Raw genomic sequence first — 26,925 nt, forward strand, 5'->3', positions numbered from 1 at the left:
CTCTCTCTTTCTATCTGTACACTACAATCAGCTCTAGTTCCTGTTTGCTTTTGTTGATATAAACTTTAAAAAATCTTTGAACAGAAGATACACAATGAAACATTAGTCGATTGTTCCCGGTTTGAGTTCACAATCTGAAATAGTGTAACAACAGAATAATCAGATGATCTCTGGTTGTAGTGAACCCGTGCAATAGATTCGACAGAAATCGCACACTGATGGACATGGAAATACAACACAGCACTACGCAAATTTTACCAGGTATTTAAAACGTGCAGTCAGAAAAACCCTGCATATTGGGCCGCGAGGCAGGCAAGAAGTGCAATTTTTAACAAGTGAGAGAATAGCAATATAAAGGTAGTTGACATCAAATTCAGAAAAGCTACAAACACGAGCAAAAATCTTCCTGCTTGTCAATGAATGTGGCTTTAAAGGGATAGTTCACCCAAAAATGAAAACCCTGTCATCATTCACCCACTCTCATATTGTTACAAACCCAAATCAATTTCTTTGTTCTGATGAACACGAAGGAAGACACTTTGAGAAATGTTTGTGGATCCCATTTACTTCCATAGTGTTCTTTGTAAATGGGGTCCACGAATGGTTTGGTTACAAACATTTCTCAAATGTCCTCCCCCGCGCCCATCAGAAAAAAGAAACCGATTTAGCAGGGCTCCAGACTGCCCCCAAATTTTTAGAGTGTGCCACTGAATTTTACATCCATTCGCACATGTGCGACCAGTAAATTTGACTTACACTAAATTTTAAACAGCACATTGTATTTTCTGCATCTATCATCAAAGTATTTATTAGTAATACAGTGTATTACTTAGTAGAAATTTGAATATATGGTTAGCATGTTGATTTACGGTGTGTGCCCCTAAATTTTCTGGTTGCCCCCCTAAAATTTTCAGTTGGGGGCCACTGTGCTCCTAGTGAAAAAAGTTAGTCTGGAGCCCTGTTTAGGTTTGTAACAACATGAGAGCTAGCAAACGATGACAGAAATTTCATTTTTGGGTGAACTATCCCTCCAAAAAGATAAGATGAATGAAACTGAATGGTGAACAACAATAAATAAAAAATAAAAAACATAAAAATGACCAACAACTTAAGAATGAAAAAGGACTTTATTTATATCAGACAAAATGAAAGACGATGAAAGAAAATACAAGTTAAACAATCCCAAGATTTCTGCATGTTATTTTGCATAAAATCATTATGGTCTGCATAAATAAATACAAAAATGTACAGGTGGTGGTGAAATCAGCATAAACGCGGAGGTTGGCGTTCTCCTTTTTGGCATTGGATGATAAATGGGCAAAAACAGCAGCCTTGAAACCCCGGGCTGATACACGGGGATTACAAAGCCTTATTGAATACAAATGTCTAAATATAATTTCCGTAACAAAAAAAAAGATACGAATAAAAATGTGTTGCTAGACATACAAGCGCACAACACACGATTCAGCGGACAAACGGTCTACCCTAAAGGAAAAACACAATCTGGATCTAAAAACAAAGCATGCATGTTAATAAAGTCGGAGAAGTCGAGCTGCTCCCGACAACGCTAAGATGAAAGGGACCCTGGATACCAACTTATTACACAGACAATCCCCACCGGATGTCCAGGACGTGCGCCACAAGCTGACACATCGATTCTGCTGAGCTGAGCACTGCGGGACGGCTAATGAGTCCAGCCTAGACGTGTAAAATCAGTCTAAGTGGTCTGGAAATATGAAGAAATAAGCAGTAGAGTCTGAGACACTCCGATATCGTATTTGCTTTGCGCGCACAATCGCATCACGTTAAACTCCAATTAAACTAACACATCCTGGCATGAAAGATGACGCATGTTGTGGGTTAAACGAACAACAACCACTAGAGGGAGGGAGAGAGGCGGACATCTCTACGCTGAGCAGTGGTACACGTGGAGGGTGCCATAAATGATGATAAAGTGAACACAGTCAACCCATGCAAGTGGTGAACCATAATCTAACATTTAGAAGTTAGCAAAGTAACGTGAACGCAAACGCAAGTAAGTGGTTATCAAAGAAAGAAACAGTGTAGGCTACACCACAGGAAGGGCAGAAGTCTGAATAACGTTTCGAGTCAAAAAATGTGGAAAACATGTGCTCAACGACCTGTGCCAAAACACAGGGATTTTTAAGACCGCAAGGAATTGAAACTGGAGATTACCATGGAAACCCTGGCTCATGATAGCACCCTAACATGTCTCGAGATCTTTCACCCTCCCTAAAGGCTCACAATTTTTCCACTCTCCTATACGTGTACGACACACGTTGGGTTAAATCCGAATTAAACCTGTGTGACTGAAGGATGGCCAAGCTACATCAGTAAACGTAAGCTGCGCTATTCTGTCAAAAAAAGTTCAGCTTATGATCATATATGTTGTTGGTCACAATGTTGAATGCACAAAAATATAATCTAACTGGGGCTGTAACATCTTCCCTGGCCACGCACAACGGTCAGCAACTACATCTCCACACTTTGCCCTTTGAAAAAAAAGTAAAAAAATAAACACTTAATCACTGGCAGACGTCATCATACTGCCAATCTATGCAGAATACAAGCCTACATCACTGCATGTGGTACGCAAGAAATACAGTAGGAATTATGGGATGAAGGCTGGCATGAAAATCCGCTCTATAAAGGGTTAAAGGACTTAAACACTTTGGCTGCACAAGCAAAAATAAACCCTGTTAACAAAAACTCCAGACTTTAGCGATTCATTTTGGTTCAAAAGTTGGCAAACACTGATATGTGTGTTAAATTCGCTACTGTGAGGATGTCCATTTGCTACTGTAGTTACAACTCAAACCACAAATTTCATCATTTGGCAAATGTGCAACAGACTGAATTCGTGTAATTCTCGAAAAACAAAGCTTTAAAACAAACTCCTAATCAGAAACAGAATATGTTTATTCGCCCTCTCAACTAACGTTATCATTTTACTCATTTCCCTGGGTGGGTTGCAGACGTGGGCGGGGTCTCACACAGCTGACAAGGAACTGATATGTTTATCAGTGTCCTGGGGTGACACAACAAGGTGGGAGGTGAGGGAGAGAGGCTCTTTATGTGGCTCAAGTAACACATCCAGACTGACGCAACAGCGGTGTTTGCATAATACCGCCGTGTCTGAAGCAGCAACCCCAACCTGATATAAACACAGATTTGACCATTTAAACTGAATGTAAATAAAGACGTGTCATTTGTTGATATACTATTAACGTTTCAGAGACCAGCTCATTAAATTTCTGTTACACATAAATGCGCGTGTGAAGTGCTTAGGGGATCAAATCCGTTCCTTGTTTTTAAAATGAGAAGCATTGTGCTAATAAACATGTGTGACATCTATAATCTAGAAACATCTACCCTTTAAGGCATTTTTCATCAGCACAAGAAAGCATTGACAGTAAGTGCTGGGCTTCAGATCCAATTCATACTAATTGTCGAGTAAAACAAGAATTTTCTGTACAAGGTAATTTAAGATTCGCAATAAAATCTATGGAAGAAGCAGTGCCCTAGGAAAGAAATGACACTCTAGAGATGAATAATAAAACACACTGTCATTTAGTCTGGCTGTATACAGGTTTAGATACCTTCAAGGGCTAATTTTAAAAACAACAAAGTGCTCAGTAGTGAAAAATGCTTAGAAATCAGCCGAATCGTGTTTTTATTAATCTGATGTTGTTCACGGGTTTGTGTGAGTTTTAGAGGTAGGGGAGGGGTTGCCGTGAGCCTGATATGATAGCGGTGGGAATCTATGAGATGCCCTCACTAATATAGTGAGACCTGTGTGTGTGTTTGTGTGTTGGGTGAGCCATTTCAGACAATGAGGTAAAGCATTGTTGATGCAAACACATTCCTCTCCATTTGCTCTCTCTCCCTCTCTGTTTGTCTGCCTCTCCCTCCTTTCATTTGGTGGTAGTTGGATCCTCTTCTTCAGCCATCTGCTGAAGTGCTACTACATGAACTGCATCTGCACAGACATACAGTAAAAAAAAAACAGCGTCAAATCTCACAGCAAATGCATTTGCGCCAAATATATGCATTTGCGCTATATAGCACCTATGAAGAACCATCCGGGGGTGATATAGCACCACTATAGCACCAGATATGGTTCTATATAGCACAATATGGTGCTACTTAGGTTCTATATGGCACTTAAAATGGTTCCCCTATGATTACGAGCCAGTGAAGCACTTTTAGTGCTATTTAGCACCATTTGTTTTTAGAATGTATGCTTATTTTTTTGTCACCAATGCACTTCATAGTGCAAATGTCACTTCCAGTGCAAATGACTTTAAAGGAATATTCCATTTTCTTAAAAGAAAAATCCAGATAATTTACTCACCACCATGTCATCCAAAATGTTGATGTCTTTCTTTGTTCAGTCGAGGTCAGGATTTTTCTCATTTTAATGGACATTAATAGACACCAACAATTAACACTTAACACGTAACAGTTTTTTTCAACGGAGTTTCAAAGGACTATAAACAATCCCAAACGAGACATAAGGGTCTTATCTACCGAAACGATTGTCATTTTTGACAATAAAAATAACAAATATACACTTTTAAAGCACAACTTCTCGTCTAGATCCAGTCGTGATGCGCCAGCGCGACCCCACGCAATACGTCATGACATCAAGAGGTCACAGAAGACGAACACGAAACTCCACCCCAGTGTTTACAAGTGTGGAGAAAGAGGAGCGTTCCTATGTTGTTGTATGTCAACTGATACTAATTAATGTCTTTGTGTCAGTTTATTGTTTAAAAATGGTCCGCAAATGTGCGTTTTATATATGTAACACGTGACCTCCCTACGTCACTACGCATTTACGTTAGGTTGCGCTGGACCGGACCTAGACGAGAAGTTGTGCTTTAAAAGTGGATATTTGTTATTTTTCTTGTCAAAAATGACACTCGTTTCGCTAGATAAGACCCTTATGCCTCGTTTGGGATTGTTTATAGTCCTTTGAAACTCCGTTGAAAAAAACTGTTACGTGTTGAGTTAAGTGTTAATTGTTGGTGTCTATTGAAGTCCATTAAAATAAGAAAAATCCTGCAATGTTTTCCTCAAAAAACATAATTTCTTCTCGACTGAACAAAGAAAGACATCAACATTTTGGATGACATGGTGGTGAGTAAATTATCTGGATTTTTCTTTTAAGAAAATGGAATATTCCTTTAATTGAATCCGTTTTTCATTTGATATTTGCAAAAATGTTATTTCCACTTTTTATAAAAGTACCGTAAAGACACAGAAGAACATCTTGAAATAGTGCAAAATCAATGGTGGGCTAAACAATTGCATTTGTTGGCCACAGGAGGAGAGATGTGTTTGTATGAAATTTTATTTCAGACTACAAGCTGTGTGCCGGGTTTTAAAGGAAAACACCACCGTTTTTCAATATTTTACTATGTTCTTACCTCAACTTAGACGAATTAATACATACTTATATTTTTTCAATGTGTGCACTTTAATCTTTGTACAGCGCGTCACGAATGTGTTAGCATTTAGCCTAGCCCCATTCATTCCTTAGGATCCAAAAAGGAATGAACTTTGAAGCCACCAAACACCTCCATGTTTTCCCTATTTAAAGTCTGGTGGCACAAAATAAAACCTGGCAACTTCTAAGCGGACAAAAACGAGAACTATTTTATTGTATATTGGAAGAGCACCTCGTTTGCAGCACTTCGACCTCGGCGTGCAGCAACATCATCACTCCTGACTACTCCCCCTCTCGCTTAAACTTCCGTCAATATTATTGCGCCAGAGGTCGAAGTGCTGCAAAGTGCTCTTCCGCCATACATATAGTTCTCATTTTTAACTGCTTAAAAAATCGGCATGTTTAATTTTGTGCAACCATACTTACTCATGTAACTACTCATGTAACAGTCTTTAAATAGGGAAAACATGGAAGTGTTTGTTGGCTTCTAAACTCATTCCTGTTTGGATCCTAATGCTCCGTTCACATCTGCCGCGGTAGAGGTGTCAAGCACAAGTTCGCGAATAAAGCAAATTGAGCGTTGCCATGGGAAACGCGCGAGTTGAAAAATCTGAACTTTGGTGGAACATCGGGCCTCGTTAACCAATCAGGAGCTTGCTCTATTAGTGACGTGATTACAGGAAACGAGCAGAGTCACAGAAGCCCCTCCCATGATGCACATTTCTGCGTGAATGACTCAAATTAGTAAAATTTCATGCACGGCTTTCATGCACGAATGAAGCTAGTAAACTCAAAATGTTTAAGCATCCAACTACGTGCGAATAGCAAGTTTTTGACACCTCTACCATGTTTGGTGTGAATCTAGCATAAGCAGGGGTTAAAGCAAAAAAATCCTGAGCTTTAATGTTGTTAAAAACATTGTTGAAACTAACTAGTAATGTATCTGCCATTGCCATTAGCACCTGACAGGCTCAAACTACAGGTTATGATGGGCTATTTGAGACAGCAATGTAAAAAAAGAATACTCACTAAAATATGGCGCAAACAAAAAAATGTTGTTAAAACTTTTTGGTCATCTTTTATTATATGCCACAAAGTAAACCATGACCAGACTGAACAAATTTAGTCACTTTGTGCATTTAAAGGTAAATACATCAATGTGGTGCAGTTTGAGAGTAAAAATAAGTGACAGATCTATGAGGAATTTTATGTTCTTAAAAATCATTGGTTGCATATATGTATGGAAATAATAGGGCACACAAATGAGATTCGCCATTGGTCAAAACATGTTTAATGTTTATAGAATAATAAGTGGTGGCATTTAATACAGATTTATTATTGATTACTGAACACCAAGCAACCTTTACACCCTACATTTGAAATGGATACTGTAATATTAAAGTTACATCATTTAAATAATGTTGTGACCCTCCAGACACAGGAATTTAGTCAAGAGCATTTGTCTTTTGCATTGTTCTTTTGGCAAAGCATAACAGTCAAGAGCTATGCATTTCACGAATGTGTGTGTGTTTGTCATTATATTATTCTGTAATCGCATGTGTTAACACACACACGCAAACCAGATTCGCGAACCATCAGCGAATGCATGTGTTCGTCAGGATGAAGTCGGATTTGGTTCACATGGATGCGCTATCGCATGTGACTACAGAATATTATTATGCAAGCAAAATGTTTTGACAGAAACGCAACTTCATACTGATATTGCGAGACAGCGTTTGAAATGCAAGCACCTGCTTCTCTTATTTACACCAGCTACTACTAAAATGCTGCATGTCTCTGCCTTATTTCTTCTATTTATGCCCAGCGTCACTGATTTAAGTCCATTATCAATTAGGTCATATCTTTCCTGTGCATTATAAACTCTCTTTCCATCCTGCGGACTACGTTTACTTCTTGCTACATGACATCTCCGGTCTCCGCTCAGCATCTGCAGCTGGATCTCAACCACACTTTTTAAAGACCCACCCCATTTTACTTCTGATTGGCTAGTTTGTTAGTTTGGTTGAGAGTAAAAGATGTGTTCATCTCATACTACTGGTAGACGAACGTGTGAACTCGAACTGATATTAATATATTTTTTCTTTTTTTTAATTCGCATCTGCACGCCAGAGATCCGGAAAACTTTAAGCCCTGCATAAGGAATGAATGAAGCTGGGCTAAATTCTAACACATTCACATTCATTGTCAAATATTGAATTTTCCTTTAATGTTACATTTAAGCATGCTGTTTTGAAAAACAGCACACACACATGGACACAGGTGGTCCACTGTTAGTTCAATTAAAACATTGATTTACATTGCATCTACATTTATTCATTCTGCAAATGGGGCTACTCGGAGTGTATTGGAATGTGCATTTTTTGTGTTCCCTGTATGAACAGTATGAATAATAAGGGGATTAACTGTTGTGTATGTGTGTGTGTACCTGGGCTCCTGGGATGGGGGTGAAGGGGTTAGTGGGTCTGAGAACTGTCTGGTTGTATAACATGGGCTGTTGGGTCATCAGTGGAACCCCTCCCATCTGTCCCAGCTGAGGAGGAACCTAAAACCAGACGTTCACACAAATGTGTTAATAATTGTTTTAAAGCTTTTCTGCACCAGACGCGTCTTCAGCCATTTTAGTCATACTCACTATTCCATACACAGGCACTTGAGGTGTTGTCATGGGAAACGCCATGGGAGCAGGAGCCTGCAGAGAAAGAAAAAACCTGTTAAACACTGACACTCATTGATCAAACGCCACTGTATTGTGAGGTACAAATTAAACTTCTCTGTGCCCATAACACGATTATTTAAACACTACTATTTAAACTGTTAATCTTAAATCAAAACTTCACTTCTGGAGCACAAATATTAATAAAAATTCATAGCCCCCCCACTAATAAAAATACATGTTACAGAAAGACATTAACTTTCTCACATTCAGGATATGTTTGACATCTTATTTCCAAGAGAAAATGCATTGATATTTATCTGGTGGCATTTAGCATGTATCATTAATCTTGTACCATATCTAATAAATAAACTGCAGCCCCTAAACATAAGCATGTGCACATGGCTGGTTTGCAAGTCAAAATAAAATACACCAACTGCTACAGAAAGGGCTCGAGAGACTGAACAAACATCCATATGTCACAATTAACACATGACACTTTTTGCATTTATCAGGCATTTTCTTCACTCATTCAGCAGTATGGGAAAAGTGTAAAGGCCTATTTACCATCAGCATGAATTCTTAACACTAGAATAAAAAAATCATCCCTACAGTTTCACACTTTTTAAACTGCAGATGTTTCCCGGAAGCATAAATTTCTGCCATGTCACATACTGTGGCAAACAAGCTCAAGTAAAAATAGTTATGGCCGTATTTACTGCTACACAGTTATTACCGCAAGAATTTGTTTGTTTAAACAATGATATTAATGGTACAATTCAGTTTTTGTTTAAGAATATGTAAATTTTTGATATATATTGATCGTTTTTGTTATATATTTTAGCATTTTTATACATTTTCTTATTTATTTGCTCATTAATAAAACCAAGTGTGATTTTGTTCCTGACTGTGTAGGGCATCGTGTTTCGCTTTTATAGCATGCACTGTCAAAAAAAAACTAGGATGGTACCTTTAAACAAGATCCTAATATGTACCATTTTGGTACATATATGTACCTTTGAGGTACCAGTATGTATTCTTTTAGGTACAAAAGTGTACTTTTTAAAAAGGTTATCGCCCCAGTGACAACTTTGGTAGCTTATTGTTCCTGTGTGTATACAGCACAGTGAAAAGTAGTAGTAGCTTATAGCTGAAAGCTTGTAGATACAGCAAATGAGCAACATTGACCATGGCTCAGTATTAAATCCATATTTCACAAAAGTTTATTATAACAGAATGAGTATTGCTCTGTCTGTTCTTATGCTACAGTTTTTCTCAGTCGCTTTGGAGCATTTCTTATTACTTTGTTCAACCTGCACATTATCAAGTCCGTTGTGCACAACATAAAAGCAAATTCTCTTTATTTTGGACAAATTGCAAATGCTTTGGTACAAGCATGCAGATGATTATGTACAACTGTCTGCTGTTTCCTACACTTTCATTTGCTTATTTTCATCAAAATACATTATACTGGTTTCTGTTGAATAGTCTTACACCTCAAAACAATTAGGAATTAGTTCATCGTACAAGTCATGTCATGCAAAATTGTTGACCTTTGTGTTATAATCTGTTACTGTTAGCATGTTTTCCATAGTTTTTTTTGTTTTGTTTTTTACTTGTCAAGTGAATCTTGAAAATTTGAGTGACAGGAAATTAGACAATTCTTACACTGTACAGTAACCCTTTCTAATTGTATACTTTTTTATTTGTACTAAAAATAAGATTTTTTTCAATATCACAATGTGTGTAATTTGTTTACATAGAAAAGGTAAAAAAAAATTAAATTCGTCCAGAAAATACTGACACATACAATTGTGTACACTTGGTATATTCACAACATGGCTAAACCTTTTGACTGTCTTGAATGACACATATGTCATTTTGATGGCACTGACATGTTCACTGACAAAAAAATACTTTTGAGAGATGAACTATGGCTACGTTCATACTGCAGGGCTTAATGTTCAATTCCGATTTTTTGAAAAAATGTGATTTTTTTGCAAGGCCGTTCACATTTCCAATTAAATGCGACCTTTTGTGATCTCCTGTGTGAACGTGAAATGACCCAGAAGTGACCCGCATGCGCAGAAGAGTACTCAATGGTCAATGACGTCACTTGTTAACTAACGTTAAACATGGATGTCAACAACAGTGTAGTCCAGGGCTGCTGGAGGTCATTTTGAACAGGGGGTGCTGTGAATTATTTTTTTTAACAAAAAACCTATGAGAGCCTATAGGCCTATTTAAAATACATTTAAAAAATAAATACATTGAGTTTCACTACTTTATTGTCATATACACTTCAGTGCACACAGCCAGGGTCTGAAACACACAGACATTATCAGTTATCAGATAAATATATGCGCTATTAATCAGAAACAGAAATACTTTTAATAATCCCAGGGGAAATTACTTTCTTACAACTTCAGATATACATGGGTCAAAGACGAGACGTCACCATTTTGGTGTCCGCATCAAAAATAATTTACAAAAGTGATTTTACATACAAAAAAAAAACATATAAAATGCAAGTAAAATGTCTACTTTTATGTTTCAAATAACTTTTGTGAAAATACAATGACCAAATATGAGTTTAATAATGCTCCAAAGTGTAAAATCGTCATTCAGCGTAATGGTCCGGACTATGATTTTACTAATACATTTTTAAATAAACGTATAAAATACCATGTTAAAAAAAAAATTGCTTCCTTGGCATGTTCACATAAGTGTTGGCTGTTTTATATTAATAGGACTATGTGTTATTTTTTTCGTTAAATATTGAAACAACTAGGGGACTTTTGTCCCGAATATGCAGTTTGTCAGAGGTCATTCGGTGTAATGGGATCAGGAAGCCATTTTGAAATTAAATACACAAACAATACTCATCAAGCAGTCTGTGACATCATCAAAAGACCCCCTGAAGACCATGTGGTGATTCAGCAAGGTAAGTTTATTGCCCTTAATTATTTGATAATTTCACCTTTTCATAGTGTGGTATCTTGAGTTACAAAAATGACTGTCATTCAGTGAAATGCAAAAAAACACTTTTATTGTTAGATTTTTTTGAAAAAAAAGTAGATGTTGTGAATAATGATGATAAACCTTTCTGGTCAAGTTCACTGTTTGATATAGGTATCTAGTTGTTAACTACTAATATTAGCTTAAGTAAAAGTTTCGTCATTCAGGGTAATGTTTTGTCATTCGGTGTAATGCAAATTGTATGTTACACCACAGTGTCATCCATTACACTGAATGATAGTGTCACTGTTTAGATAACATTTTTAGCATTTTATTTCTATTTCAGATAAATGAGGGATGTTTAGCACAAAAAAAATATATCAAACTTTATCAATATTAATGTTTTAATGCATTTTTGTCGTTTTGGTACTGATTTCTTTTAGATGCCCACAAACAAAAAGTTTCTAGGCACTGGCAGAAAGTTAATGCAGACCCAGTAGCTAGGGCAATGCATTTAGCAAGGAGACAAGAAAGGTATTGAGGAGTGCAATGTAAAAATAATAGGGCTGGGTTTAAAAAGATAGATTTCTCGATTTTAATCAATTCTAATTTTGAAGAAACAATAGTGATTTGTAAATCCCAATAATCAATCTTTCAGTCTATGCTGTTTTCAGATGATGTTAATCAATATCAAATTGATTTGAAATTGAATCAAATCGTGAAATTTGTGTCCAAGCCTAGCCCTACAGAATAATAGTTTACTGCTGTTTTTAGATAGAGACTCCACCCTACCTATACCACAAGTTAAAGGGATAGTTCACCCAAAAATGAAAACTTGGTCATCATTCACTCACTCTCATGTTGGTAAAAACCCGCATGAATTTTTTTGTTCTGATAAACACAAAGGAAGATATTTTGAGCAATGTTTGCAACCAAACCGTTCGTGGACCCCATTTACTTCCATAGTATTATTTTTATTATCACAGTATGGGGTCCACAAAAGGTTTGGTTACAAACATTTCTCAAAATATCTTCCTTCCATTTATGCGGGTTTGAAACAACACGAGAGTGAGTAAATGATAACAGAATTTTCATTTTTGGGTGAACTATCCCTTTAAGAGAGGCCACTGAGGGGATTCTCCGCCCATAATACAAATCCTGATAACATGTCATTTATGTTGCCAAACAGAAAGTATTTTTAATTAATAACACGTTTTATATAGATCTATGTCAATAATTTTATGTCAATAATTACATGGAATCTGTATTTCAGCAACCAGAGAAGAAAGCAAGCTGCCTTGGCTGCAAATCCTGATCACCTGTCAATCAGGAATTTATCAGATGCTGCAGCTGAGAAGAGGCGAAAGCAATGGCGGGAAAATCAAAGTAAACGCAGGGCAGAAGCTAAACGTATAAGGGCAGTTCTGGATCTTATTATACAGTATTACCACCTGTTCAGTTAATTTTTACGAATATGATATGTATTGTGGAATAAAATGATTATTAATTTCAGCATCTACTTCTGTGATTTGTTTAGGAATAAAATTATACAGAATAATATTCAAATAATTGCAATAATGGAAACAATGAAACTATTTTTGTCAAAAATGTCATTCAGTGTAACAAACCATTGTCATTCTGTGTAACAGATATATTTATGTAGAAATGAAACAATATACTTATTCTGAGCTGTACTTATTAAAATATGTAAAATAATGTGTGATCCTACAAAAATTTTATTTGATTTGAATTGATTTTCACTTCCTTACAAAAACTTCTTGCTGACAAATGGGTAAAAACTAATGGTTTAAAGGATATTGGCAATGTAAAATGCTTTAAAATGACAAATAGTTAGTATTTGGTGTCTGCACTGTGATCTATAAATAGAGTCTTGTAATGTGTCATCAAATAATAGTTTTTCTAAAAATGTCTGATAATATTTTTTTGCATAAAAATATTGTTACACTGAATGACATTTTAGTTGGTGTCTTCTGTAAAATCCCAGTAAAAATGTATGGTAGTAATTATTTTTTGCTCAGAAAAACATAAAGTTAAACAGGACATATTCTAATGTATGTGAAAAAGACTAAATTTAAAGCTCTTTTACACTTTTATTTTTTTTATGCTTTAAACCCCATTTTCGTCTTTGACCCACATACATACAACATATTTACATACAACATATAATATTATAACAACATATAATATTAATTAAACTTTACAATTTTCAATGTCCATGCGGACGAACATATTGTACTTTCGTAAGATCGTAAGATCTTTTTTTACTAAATAGTACTATTACTGTCTTTTTTAAACTTATAAATAATTCATAAATTGAAAAAAATAATAATGGTTTTAGTTCTGATATTGTATACTTTTATAAAGATATACATAGTGTATAATTACATTTTTAGAATATATTAGGCTTTATATAAGGTTTGTACTCTAAAAATACTATTTGTTACAAACAAGAGATGAGTTCTCATCTCACCAAATCCCCAGATTATATACAATAAATTTGTGGGGTAGCATTTAAAAACATTTAAAAATAGATGCATTTGTTTAAAGAAAAGCATTTATTTACTTAGCTACAGATGAAGCAGCTCTTTGCGCCTTCTAACGTCTCATAATCAGTCCCCATTTATGTCCAAGAGACTCAATAATAATCTTTTACATTTTAATCCTTTAATTTTTCATATTAAAAAGCGTTTTTGTGCTGCTTCGCATCCATGTATGTGAAAAGCAAACCCGCGTTGTCATTCCGTTAATACTGTATGCGCATATTATCAACGCGCCCTTTACTCTAACAAAAGACACTACCATCGCGCCGGTTGTATAATAAAGTCCAAAGTCTCTCATGAGCTAGGGGACGAATGCCCAGGGAGTTCAGAATTTCTGTGTGGGCATGCATTAGCCAAAGGTGTGTGAGTCTATTCTGGGTCATGGTGCTGATGCCCGTATCTTCAAAAGACGCAAGGCGGAGAAAGTGCGCTCGGATGAGGCCACGGAGATGCACAGACAGTAATGAAATTAAAATCCAAAATCGTGTGTCAAAAATAATTTCCTAAAATATTCATAAGTAATATATAAATTGTGCAAAAAATCTCCCCAATAACAAAGGGGATCCTGCCTTGGAAACTCCGGCTACAATTTAGTGTTTTTTATTTAATTTGGAGATTTAGTACGTCAAAGCAGTCATGACAAAAAAAAACAACAAATGAGAAATGACAAATACTTTGTGATCGTTACTGTAAATAATAAAAACGAAGCTTTATATACAAATCATTAAACGTTAATTTATAACAAGAAAAACACTGAAATTCATGATTTTATAGACACTACGCATAGCAGATATTTTCCGTTTCAGCACCGAAATTTAAAGAAACGGCTTACCTCTGTTTAAATACATTTAACATTTTAAAAACTTATACCCGTCGAAAAACATCCGTGTTTGTATGTTTAGTTTGATGAACTTCTAAATATGAGACGCAGAGCAATTAGCCCGTTCGGCTAAATTGCATGCGCAAGCATTGCCAGCACGCAATAGCGCAACATCGATACAACGAAAAGCAATCCAAAATTTACAGACTTAAATTAGATCAGAATTTACGTTTATGATAAATACCATTTTTTTAATAAAATAAAGTCAGAAGTAACAAAGTGCAGAACAAATGTGCAAAATGCCTCAAGTGCACGGAAACAAAACACATGCCAAATAGATAAATCAGATAACCCAGAGTGATTTATAAATAAAATAAAAAAGTAAAGAAATTATTAAAAGAACGAAAGTATAACCAGAATTGCCAGCTTTGTCTTTTAATGTAGAAACAAAGAGGCAATGGTTTATTAACATAGAAACCTCTTATGGACGTGTAGCCCGGTCACAGGGGTTGTTGGATTTATTAACGCATTTTAAAAATATTTATTGAAAGCTGCTACTTCACATATTATTTGCAGCATTATAATAATATGCTGTATATTAATATAGTGGGAGAAAGCTGTTATATGTGAAATCAGATAACGTGTGCACCCATAAGGCCAAAATTGAATGATCCCTATTTCATAACACATCTGCGACGATACGACTGTGAGATTTGTAGTCGAATCAGGCTTCTCCTATCGATGCATTGAATCTTCGACTATTCGGGGTCACACCTACAATCTTCTCGTTTTAAAAAAAATAAAAAGAAGAAGGAGAGCAAGGTTTTTGGCCATGGCGTTTTGTGGAGCAGTGTTAGCAATGTCCGCCATGGTTGTTGTTTGTTTCAGCCTACTTCAACACAGAATTATGACGTATGGGTCGGATACATGTGGCCTGGCCGTTCAGACGGAGGACGCATTTCAAAAGATCGGATACGTATCGGGTTCAGGACCACATACCCAAGTGGCCTGGGTCACATTTGAAAAGATCGGATCTGTGTCGTTCAGACTGTCATTAAAAGATCAGATACAGGTCGCATAGGGGCAAAAAAATCAGAATTGGGTCGTTTCAGCCTGCAGTGTGAACGAAGGCTTTTGCAAGATATCCATGATATTGTGCAGTTTGTACGAATTATTCTGAAAAAAAAATGCATGCATTATTTAGCAAATTTTAAAAATGATTTGAGAAATGCTCCAAAGTGCTTAAAAAAAATTAATAAAACTTTCTGTGCCCATTCAAGGCTATTTCTTGTCAGTTCGTATGTTTTTTAAGAGGTGGCTAATTCGTATAACCAAATTTGTACATTTTTGTACAATTCGGTTTTGCCCGTGACGTTGGGCTTAGAGGCGGGGTTTCGTTTGTTTCGCATTTTTTTTTACAATTCACATCGGAAAAATTATTATTAGTATAGCTCTGTCTGTTGTAAGGATGCACCGAATCCAGATTTTTTGGGTTCGGCCGAATCTTAAACAGTGGATTTGGTATTCGGCCGAACCCAAAAAATCTGGATTCGGTGCATCCTTACAACAGACAGAGCTATACTAATAATAATTTTTCCGAATACCGAATCCTACTCGCATCCTTATTCCATTAATACAGTAAAACACATTAATGAAGTAAACAACGTCCACAGCAGTGTATTTTTCATTATATTTAATTTTAACTGTAAAAAAAAGGATAGGCAACATTATGCCAGGATGACAAGTTGGAAAAACTATTTTGACAATTACCATAAGCTTATACATAATGAAAGCGATGCGTTGCGACACACTCGTTTTTCCAATAAGCAAGCAGCTAGAGGGTTTTTTCCGCCCTGAAAACCGGCGCTCTGGTTTTTTCCACGCTCAGCGCTGAGAGTTCAAAAATATTCAGCTTTGAGTGAGAAGCTCCGCTCGTCAATGTCAGTTTTCACACGACTGTCCAATTATAGTGGAGGAGGGGCGGGACATTACCACAGCAACCTACCGGCTCACAGCTGAAGCATCACAGCTACCAAGCGCTCGGGTGAAAAACAGCTGGCATTCGGCGTCCTCAAGGCGTTTTCAGCCGCGTTTAAAAGTTTTGGTGTGTCCAGCCCCTAAGGCTCACCGAAAGAAAAAAACTCATCTCCACGTCAGCACCCGATGTGTGTAATCAACGGCCGCGTGACGTCGACCAGCGTAGCGCAAGCCTAGGGTTTGGTTCGGTGGAAAAAAAATCTAGGATTCGGCCGAACCCGAACCCTGTCAAAAAGCTCAGTATTCGAACGAATCCGAATCCGGTGCATCCCTAGTCTGTTGACATACTAATAAAACTATCTGGGTCCATTCAACGCTATCTCATGGCAATTTGTAAGTTTTTATTATGAGATTTCTCGTGAGATCAGGCTTGCTCTTAGGGTAGGATGTCTTCACACAAACACAAAGACTAGATTTTCTGCTGTTACTTCACTTCAGTTCATTTTCAGTTTATTAGTTTATTATTTTTTAAATGACTGCACTAATTATTGTATATTGGTTTACAAAAATGTTTTTGCATTTAATTTTTATGGTTTAACAGAATTTGATTAATTTTCAGACGCTAGTTGCTTAAAATCAAAACGGATTCCCATCTGTGATTTCATCTTGACCACACTAAGGGACACACTAAAGCATTTTTACGTGGCTGAAACACCCGGCGGACGCGACTGACAGCTTGCAGCTAATGGTTTTGGTTGCGGTGCTACTTCTGCTTTGTTTATCAGCCAATGCGCCGGTTGGTTGTTGTGATATTTGTCCGATCCCTCCTCCACTGTGATTGGACGGCCGTGAGAACTGACATTGATGAGCTGAGCTTTTCACCCAAAGTTTGGATATTTTTCAACTCTCGGCGCTCAGTGCAGAAAAAACGCCTAGCGCTGTCCTTCAGGGTCGCCGTGATTTCACCAAGTAAGATGTGATCCTGGAGTTTTAATCAAAGATACCCCAACTTAACCTTAACTCAAACCCTAACCATTTTAAACCCTCAAATTAGTGTGAAATAATAGTTTGAGGGGTATTTTTTAAAAGCCCCTAACCAAATCCTAAAACTAAATCTAACATACACCCTAATCCTGCAATCTTACTAGTTGAATAGTAATGAAAATGTTGATCCAGGATCACATCCTACTTGGTGAAATCACGTTCACCGTCTTTCAGCGCAGAGAAAAAATGCTAGCTGCTAGCTTTTTTGAAAAACGCTGCACTTCCATTGGAAACAATTGAATACATATGCCGCCGTGGGCATAAAAGCATTGGTGTGCACGCCCCCTAAGAACCTAATTCAGGTTAAGAATAAAATCAAGGTTAAGAAAGAAATCAAGACAAAAAGTAAAAGATAAGGAAACAAGAATCAATCCCCTGTGATGCTCTGAGCACTTTAACAGATAACTGTCAGTTATAGGAGGTACTTACATAACCAGTATAGAACATTCCAGTCTGCTGGGTTAAGCACGAGAGAAAAGACGGAGAGACAGAAACAGTGAGACAGAAATAGAGTGAAGACATGAGACAAGAGAAGAAACAGGGCAGATAGATGCCGACCACAGAAGAGGTGGAAAGACAGAGAGAGATACATCCAAGGTTAGTCATTCACTCATTCACGCTCTCAGCTCATGTAGTTCAGCAGTCCAATACAGTCTGAAGCCTTTAAACACATGTGAACAGTCAAAACTCATCACTAAACACTAACAGTTAACCTGTCCAGCCGGGTCAATATCACAGGAAGTAAACACACACTCACGCTGCTATTTCCTGAAAGAGTTTACAAACCATATGTTGATATTGACTCTGAGTACTAGTGCATGAAATGTGTACATCTGGTTTGAATTTTGGTTTATGCATCTACATTGTGTGAAGTTAACATGTGCGAAAAGGTCTGTAAATAACAGCAAATTCCTGTCACGAAACAAAACTGAAAGCTTCACCCTGGAGGATTTCATTTTGCAATAATGATCTGCTGACTAAACATTATTTATTTGAAATATATCACAGAGCCACATGCACAAAGCCATGCAGGAATAGTCGATTACATTAACACAAAAACCACACAATGCTACCATCTACCATTAAGAATCAAACATCCCAAAGAAGCCACGTAATAAAATTGTGTAAGCAGCGTATATAATATTGTGTGTGTGGGACTGATCACATATGCAGTATGGGTATATTTTGCATGTGCGTGCATGCTCACCATGTGTGGCACGGGCATGGCAGCAGGTGGCATGGCGGCAGGTGGCATGGGGGCGGGGCTCCAGGCAGTGGTGCTGCTCATCGTCTTCGACTGCCAGTTAGTGCCACCGGTTAACTTCTTCTCTCCGGGCTGAGTCCACTGCATATCAGACCTGCATATACAACAGCACACATGACGGTGGAGACAGATACTAGACAGGTTTCTATAATCTAAAGAGTTTATTTAGACTCCTTACTTTGTGCCTGGTATTCCCCCAAACTGCAGGTCTGAGAGAGAAAGAGAGATAGAGAGAGAGAGACTGTTATAACACAGACTCACATCAGCGTAATACTGGAAGACATACATCACAGAAGGCATCAGAGACCAATTCATCTCCCTTAAGCTGGGTTTAATTCATCTCTGTCCAGCTTACACGCACACACGCACGAACGCACCTAGCTCCATATGGTGCTGCCGAATTTGTGCTCAGTAGAGTAGCACAAATGCAATTTGAAGGTCAGGGACTTGTGATCAAGTAAATAAAGAAAGCAATAAAGCTGGGAGAGATATAGAGAGAGACTCACTGCCTACGAGATTGGCCAGAGAGGAGTCCAGGTCACTGGCCAGCAGTTTCCCACCTGTATGATGAGGCATTACAGGAGCCTGACTGTGAACCGTCATTGTAGGTTTCAACAAGTCTCCTAATGCATCATAACCTGCGAGCAAAGACAAAAATCAACACGGTCAAGTGTTAGTGTTAGTGAGACCATATTCATGTCGCAGCCTTAAAAAGAAGCACAAAGGCAGGAGCGAGACAAGCCGAAGGAAGCATGCTGGGTTCCTGCTGATGTTTATAATGATCAGTGATCAGCAGGGGCGAGCCCTTGTGAGTGAGATCCACAGCCAGACACGAGGTCAGGGCGATAGGAAGCACTCCAAGATCTGAGAGAAGAATACTGTAGGGAGTCCTGCTTCTCCTCATCGGTTCATGTTTTGGGCCCATTACAGTCGACATGAACCGAAAAAGGAGGTTTCGTTAATTAGAGAGAAGGCTAACGGAGAGCGAGAGGAAGTCTGCTGACACATGCCATATTTATACAGTTCCTCTTCCTGCTTCGCCAGCAGGAATAAAGAAGGTCTGAGATAAAAAATGAGTACACTCACCACATCGGATCAGATCAGCCATCACAATCCAGTGAAGAGAGCAGAATGGGCAGCAATAAGGTTAGACAATAGAAAAGAGAGGTAAGTAAAAGCGGCAGGAAAAGATAATATTTGTAAGTAGAAGCGTAGAAGTGTGTGTATGTCTGTTCTCAGTTCAGATAAGGTGTGTAATGAGAGGCGTTTAACAGATAGAAAACAACGCCAGTCAGCATACAGCCACCAGTAACACACACACATACACAGTGGATGAATGAAAGGATGATAACAGGTTTTCCACAGCCACGGAGTAAGTGAGTGAGCGAAGAAAATATTCCCAATTCTCCAAAACCGAATGCCTGCAGTTTGTGCCAGCCGTAAACACATTCGCCACACAGCAGCAAAACCAGCAGAAGAGTTTCATTTTGAAGTGGAGGTTGCTTAGTTTTTAAGCGCAGCTGCAAAACCTTAAAATATTAATAAGCGCTGTTATTAATCATCACACTGATGAAATGTTTTACCAGCTGAAGGCTTCACGTCACTATCAGATGTTTTAGTCCCAAAAACTGCATCAAAATCTACATTCATGGTGGGAATGAAAGTCATGGGGTGAAGAGTGCTGCTCTCTAGACCTGACAGTAACACACACACATACAACATGCAAAGACAAAAGAAATGTCACACACACATTTGGACACACAAGATGAAGAAAAGTGCTGCACTAACATCAAAATTGTCTGTAAAACCGTATGAATAATAATAATATTATTATTGTAAAACCCCTTTAATGCTTCCTTTAAGAATTTCGTCACGACAGAGACTATAATGAGATCTTTAATACAAGATCTATCATGCCGTATCAGTCACCAGTTACAGCAAATCCAAAAACTGCATATTAAATAAAAACTTTATTTCTTCTTTGAAAATTGGTACATTGTTGTCCATTGACCTTATGCTACAGTACTGTATATGTTGTTGCCATCCCTCATACCTTCTCTGAATGGTGGTCATCACCAAAATTCTCCTATACAACTAAATTCCTACTTTAAAAATACTGATACAGCATTATTAGCTTAAAGGGGACATTTCACAAGACGTCAAATAAATCGTTGGTGTCCCCAGAGTGCATATGTGAAGTTTTAGCTTAAAATACCATATAGATTATTTATTATAACACCTTCAAATTACCACTTTGTTTGTGTAAGCAAAAATGTGCCGTTTCTGGGGGTGTCCTTTTAAATGCAAATGAGCTGATCTATGCACTAAATGGCAGTGCCGTGGTTGGATAGTGCAGATTAAGGGGCAGTATTATCCCCTTCTGACATCACAAGGGGAGGCAAATTTCAATGATCTATTTTTTCCCATGCTTGCAGAGATTGGTTTACCAAAACTAAGTTACTGGGTTGATCTTTTTCACATTTTCTAAGTTGATAGAAGCACTGGGGACCCACTTATAGCACTTAAACATGAAAAAAGTCAGATTTTCATCATATGTCCCCTTTAAAACCATACTGTACATAATATTATTATAAACAGCCCTCCAAACCATGTTTTTAGGCAGCCCAACAATGCACAGTAATTTTTAATGTACTTCTTAATATTTGTAATACATTCAATGCTTGACATGAATTGGTTAATAGTTAGAAATGTCATAAATATTTATATATTTTTTTGTTAAGTGTCCTTGAGTACTGTGAGAGACAGCAATTGAGCTCTGGAAAAACACTGAGAAGTTGAAATAATAGCTTGGGCAAGATTATCAATCATGAGAGACTTTTTTTCAGCAACTGATAATTCAAAACACCCCTACCATAATCATACGGCTCCAATTGTAAATAACAAACAGCTTAAATTTGTGCCCGTGGCTCTTTGCTCAGCAGTTGTTCCCTTCGCCGTTTTTCTGTCTGTCTGCATTATCGTGACTTTGTGCTGTTAGTAGCATATGTGGGTCCCTGCAGATCTGAGTCTCATTGTGAGGCCGGCCGGCTTAAGATGGTGCCCTCAGCGCACCTGCCCACTAGCTGTAAAGCGCACACGCCGAATGCACACTGTGACCTACAAATTCTGGAATAGTTAAGAGTCTGGCAGTATGTCTACACTCTGCACCTTGTGACCTTAATTCACACCCCGGCAGATGTGCTGAAGTGCTGAATATGAACAGCGCTGCTTACAGCCACAGCGATAATCCCCTGGCGGACCCGCACACAATTCGGTCACGCTTTCGAATATACAGAAAACAATGTCCTAAAGTTTACAGGACAGGAGGGATGGGTACACAAAATATTAGCATGAAAAAACCTTGGTTGCCTACAAATCTAGCGAGTTGTGGGAATCATAAGCACGTATGGTCTTGTGCCAAATGACGCTCTTTAAGTGCAAACTTATGGCCTACTTTTCTGTATTGCCTGTGAAAATTTCAGATGCATTTTTTATCAGATTCTTGATAATGGATTCTGCCTAAAACCCTGTATTTCTGAATGGCCTGAGTGTTGGATTAAGTGGATTTGACGCGAAAGCATTTGATGAACATATAGTACGTGTCAAGAGCATTGGTTACAATCATTATCTTATTTTTGACGGAGGTGGCGTTTAGCGGCTCTCGTTCCTGAGATTCACAAGACTCTAAGATTTTCCGAATTGTAATTTTATGTTTCAGAAGGTTGCTCACAAGTGATTTATAATGGAGCACGTCCATTGCATAGTACCCCATGGTTTGGGTCGGGTCAGCTTACTTTTGGGGGCTTTTCCACTGGGTGCAGTACGTAGTACCCGATACTTTAAGTACCACCTCGGTTGGGGTTCCAAGCGAGCCGAGCTGATACCAAAACGTGATGCGAAAACACTGTAGATCACTGATTGGTCTGAGAGAATCGTCACTACCAATAACATTCACAGGTTGAGAATCAGGATCACCACAATGCTGTGTTCACACCAGCCACGGTAGAGATGTCAAGCACAAGTTATTTCAATGTTAAGTCGCGTTGACTGGAGGTCTCGCAGAGCGAATGAGGCATTTAGCCCTGCACGGTAGATATGATTCCACCTCATTCACGCGTGTAGTTCGCGCAGATGGCGCGAATCGAGCGTTGTTAAAATAACGCGCGAGTTAAAATATTTGAACTTTGGCGGAAAAACGCACCGCGTTAAACAATCAGGAGCTTGCTCTAGTAGTGACGTGATTACAGGAAGCTAGCAGAGTCGCAGAAGCCCCTCCCATGACACAAATTTCCGCGTGAATGTCTCGATGACTATTTCACGCGCGGCTTTCACGCGCAAATGAAGCGAGTAAACGCAAAATGTTCAAGCGGCAAACTAGACGCGAATTTGACGCCTCAAACGCGGCTGGTGTGAACCCATGGTAACAGTTTTTTCCAGACTTGCAGTTTGTGGTGGCACATTCGCAACACGCTCGTCCGCATATAACTTAAATGAAGCTCAGCAAAGCGCGTCGACTTACGCCACGGGTTTTTGTCCAGAAACTCATGTGAGACAGAAGTAGTGATAAATGCGATGTGCAAACATTTATTTATGGTGGACAATTTTGATTTTGTGGCGGACTGAGAAATAAATGAATGTATGGGAATGTACAATGACGCTCTCATTTGTATGATGTCACAGCAGTAGGCAGCGCAAATATAAAGACCCGCCTACTCTCCCTCCAGCTCCAAAGTGTTACTAAACTCGATGGAAAAGCTAACCAAGCTAAAGTGAAGTGATCTGACCTGACCCGTGGGGTACTATGCAATGGAAAAGCGCCATAACTCCTACTCTACTACAGTCACCAAACTGTGGATTCGCTAAGGGTGGCATTTGGTGCACGGCCTATGGAAACTAGGATTTACAACAAAGGCAATGTACAGTACGAAGGAACAAATGAATGAACGAATAATTGAATAAACATTTACAGTTAACAAAGGATTGATCTGCTCTAATGATTTTTTGGAAACTAAATTTAAAGTGGTGATGTATAAGAGGAAGCTGATCTCGGCAGTGTGTAAGTGTATGAATGAAGTGGGACGTACCTCCCCAGGCACTGCTGTTGGTGGTGATAGGAGTGCTCTGCACGGCAGGGACGAAGGCAGGCTGGAGGTCAAACAGGTCGCTGTTGAGGTTTGGCATGCTGTACAACAGAAATAAAGAGTTCGGTACAGGCTTTACAAATTCAACAACAAATAAACATTGTTTCTGTGCAGGTTTAAATTTTTCTATGAAGATCAAAGTTTTAAAACATGGCATCTAATATAATATAATATAAGCTATATACTGTCTAGTATGTTTCGATAGTATTAACCTGTTAGTTGACATTGGGCTTGTGTTGTTGGCAAATAGGTCCATGCCTGTGGTATGGTTGTTGGCACTGCCCATAGAATGTGTGCTGGGGGAGGCAGAGGGGGTGTGCATACCAATCTCCTTTAGACGCTGGTCCTATACAAATAAAACACAACAAAACCATCTATAAAGAACTGAAAACACACATGAATTCATCAGAATACTGTTTGGCTGTGAAATCAGACAGATTACAGCCACTTAGGCAGCTGAGTGTCAGTCTGCTACGGCTGAGATCTGCCACCAGTGTGTTTGTGTTCGGCTGTGGAAGAGATTGATGATTTGAGAGAAGCGTGAGCTTTTCGCTTTTCTCCAGAGAGCCTCCCTTGAGACACCCTTCCCCTGACAAAAAGAGTACAGACTAGATCAGACCATAACCTTACTGGGCCAGCCGAAACCAACGCTATTAAAGAACACGAAGACTTGTGTACCAAAACCTGCATGCAGGGCTGTTGATAAAATTGATGGCATTCAGAACACACTGTGTCCTAACTAGATGCGACACGATACTACGATGGGCAATAAAAGGTATCTTTTCTGTGTAAATTTTTTTGCCCTAACAAGCTACAATGAGATACCGGAACATTTCTATTTCTGCGACAACGCGGCTGACAGGCAGAGATCTCATTCAATGAAAGTTTTGCGCATTATGAATATTAATCATCAAACATGGATGAGGAGAGACTGATTATAGATGTTTAAAAGCAGAAATATATAACAAATGCCTCAAGTTGCAAAAGGAAAGCCATAAAAAGCAAAGGGATGTGTCTGTTTATGGGTAGGTGCATCCCAATTCGAAGGCTGGATTTTGAAGGCGGGACTCTGTGTTTAAAGGATGCAGCCTCCAAAGTCCACAAAGCGAAGTGAAATGAGACAGTCTAGCCTACAGAGCGAGTTGCGTCACCTGCTGTTCCCGCCCACCGTGTCTGTCGGCAGGACACAACAGCAGAAACGTTTGAGACCTTTACTAAATAAATATGGAGCCAGATTTTTTTATTTTATTTTAGAGAATATGATGTGTTGATGCAGATTACACTACCCAAAAGTATATCAAATATACCAACCTTAAAAATATACTAAAAGTAAAACGCAACATGCACAGTATTGCAGCAATAATATTAATTCACATTATTGAAACCCGAACGGTACAATCTACTCATTTAAAACAAGTGAACTAAACTCAAACCTGTGAAAAAAGTTAATTCAACTTAAAAGTTTTGTGTGTTTTCAACGAGTTTACCATTTTAAGTTCCACAAACTCAAATAAAATGAGTCAAAAAACGTAAAAATTTTATGTATTACTTCCAAACGAAATCATTTCAATACCACAGCCTTACTGTAACAAACATTGCAAATAATTACAAACTTTTTGTGGTTGTGATGAGTTCGATTTGCCAGGTAAGCTATGAAAGAGTCTAGCACTGCAAATTTGCTTCAGTTTAAAGTTAAATCAACACTATTGGTTGAGAATGTTCCAGTTCCCGGCATGCTTTGCATGAGCCTGCAATACGAGAGCATTTTTCGAAAATAAGTTATATTTTATGTGGTTTTCAGTAAAGAGAAAGACTCAATAGTGTTTAACATCAATTAATGTTGGCGTTTTAACACTTTCACTGGTCTTAAATTTTCATGAGTCACATGATCTTTTACTGTGACTTGTGAACAAAAATTAAAATGGTAAAAAAAGTTTTAAGTACAGTATACAAAAAATACATGATAAACAGTCCTTAAAACAAACAGTAGATTTATGTATAGCGTACTTAAATATTAAACAAAATGAAATGTAAAATTTTAAGTTTGGGTTAACTGATTTTTTTTTAATTTTCTTTACTTAAAATTTTTGATTAAAATATTAAAAATTTTATGTAATCACTTTTTACAAAAATTTGGGGTACTCTGAACTTTCCGTGTAAAACAGTGACGTTAAATATTAATATTTATTTAACTACAGTTAAGAATGTTTATTTTAAAATACCCAGATGTCACAGACATGCAATCTTGAGATATCCAAGGCTGTGAGGGATCCATCTGATGGATCCTTTATTTCACAGGAAACAAAAGATGCATTCTGGAGGTTTTTAAAAAAGCCTCCGAATTTGGACAGCCTTCGTCGCACCGATGTAATGTCAGTGGCCTTCAAATATGGCCTTTGGAGGACGTCGCCTTCGAATTGGGATGGAGTCTATCTGTGTGCGCATCTCAGCTGCAATGCGCCCTACTGAAGAATCCAGCTAAAACCAGCATAAGCTGGGAGCTGGTTTTAGCTGGTTTAAGGTGGTTTACGCTGGTCCTCCCAGCCTGACTAACGCTGGTCATGCTGGTGGGCCAGCTGGTATTCCAGCCTCACCAGCTAAGTCCAGCTTAAAATGTGACCAAAACACACATAGACCAGCTTGCTACACCAGCAAAACCAGCTTCCTACACCAGCAAAACCAGCTAAAACCAGCTCACCAGCTTATGCTGGTCTTAGCTGGATTTTTCAGTAGGGCGTGAGAGCAAAAACCTGAACAAACCGCAAACAGAGCAAAACTGTTCTGATTAGCTGTGTTTTCTAAGTGACTGTGTCACACCATGACCCTTTTTTGGTTTTGGTATGGACAGACAAATTGCACATCGCTGGAATCGCATCGCGTCTGGTAAGGACACAGTATCAGATGTCAGTCTGAAGGTCTGGCTACATTGTATTAGAAAGCAGATCCCTTTGGTGCCAATATTCAGTCTTCCTTACACTGCCCATGACATCATGAGCCTGCTTATGCATATAAT

The 26,925-nt window shown here is 38.2% G+C and overlaps 1 protein-coding gene across 8 annotated transcripts in view; it reads right to left on the reverse strand.

Annotated features, from left to right (window-relative positions):
- Positions 1–1,108: 1,108 nt before the first annotated feature.
- LOC129440115 (phosphatidylinositol-binding clathrin assembly protein) overlaps positions 1,109–26,925 on the reverse strand; it is a 73,731-nt gene continuing 47,914 nt past the window's right edge. For 3 of the 8 annotated variants that reach the window (XM_055199241.2, XM_055199220.2, XM_055199226.2), the window contains 10 exons: positions 24,125–24,258; positions 23,856–23,953; positions 20,355–20,465; positions 19,278–19,409; positions 18,950–18,980; positions 18,715–18,865; positions 17,937–17,960; positions 8,127–8,183; positions 7,920–8,036; positions 1,109–4,000 (listed from right to left, as the gene is read on the reverse strand). In XM_055199241.2, coding sequence (XP_055055216.2) covers positions 3,986–4,000; positions 7,920–8,036; positions 8,127–8,183; positions 17,937–17,960; positions 18,715–18,865; positions 18,950–18,980; positions 19,278–19,409; positions 20,355–20,465; positions 23,856–23,953; positions 24,125–24,258 — 870 coding nt within the window. In that variant the 3' untranslated portion in view covers positions 1,109–3,985. The remainder of the gene's footprint in view (positions 4,001–7,919; positions 8,037–8,126; positions 8,184–17,936; positions 17,961–18,714; positions 18,866–18,949; positions 18,981–19,277; positions 19,410–20,354; positions 20,466–23,855; positions 23,954–24,124; positions 24,259–26,925) is intronic. The other 5 variants (XM_055199258.2, XM_055199275.2, XM_055199233.2 and 2 more) reach the window with 3 other exon arrangements.

The sequence above is a fragment of the Misgurnus anguillicaudatus genome, chromosome 21, assembly GCF_027580225.2.
Source record: "Misgurnus anguillicaudatus chromosome 21, ASM2758022v2, whole genome shotgun sequence".
Taxonomy (NCBI): domain Eukaryota; kingdom Metazoa; phylum Chordata; class Actinopteri; order Cypriniformes; family Cobitidae; genus Misgurnus; species Misgurnus anguillicaudatus.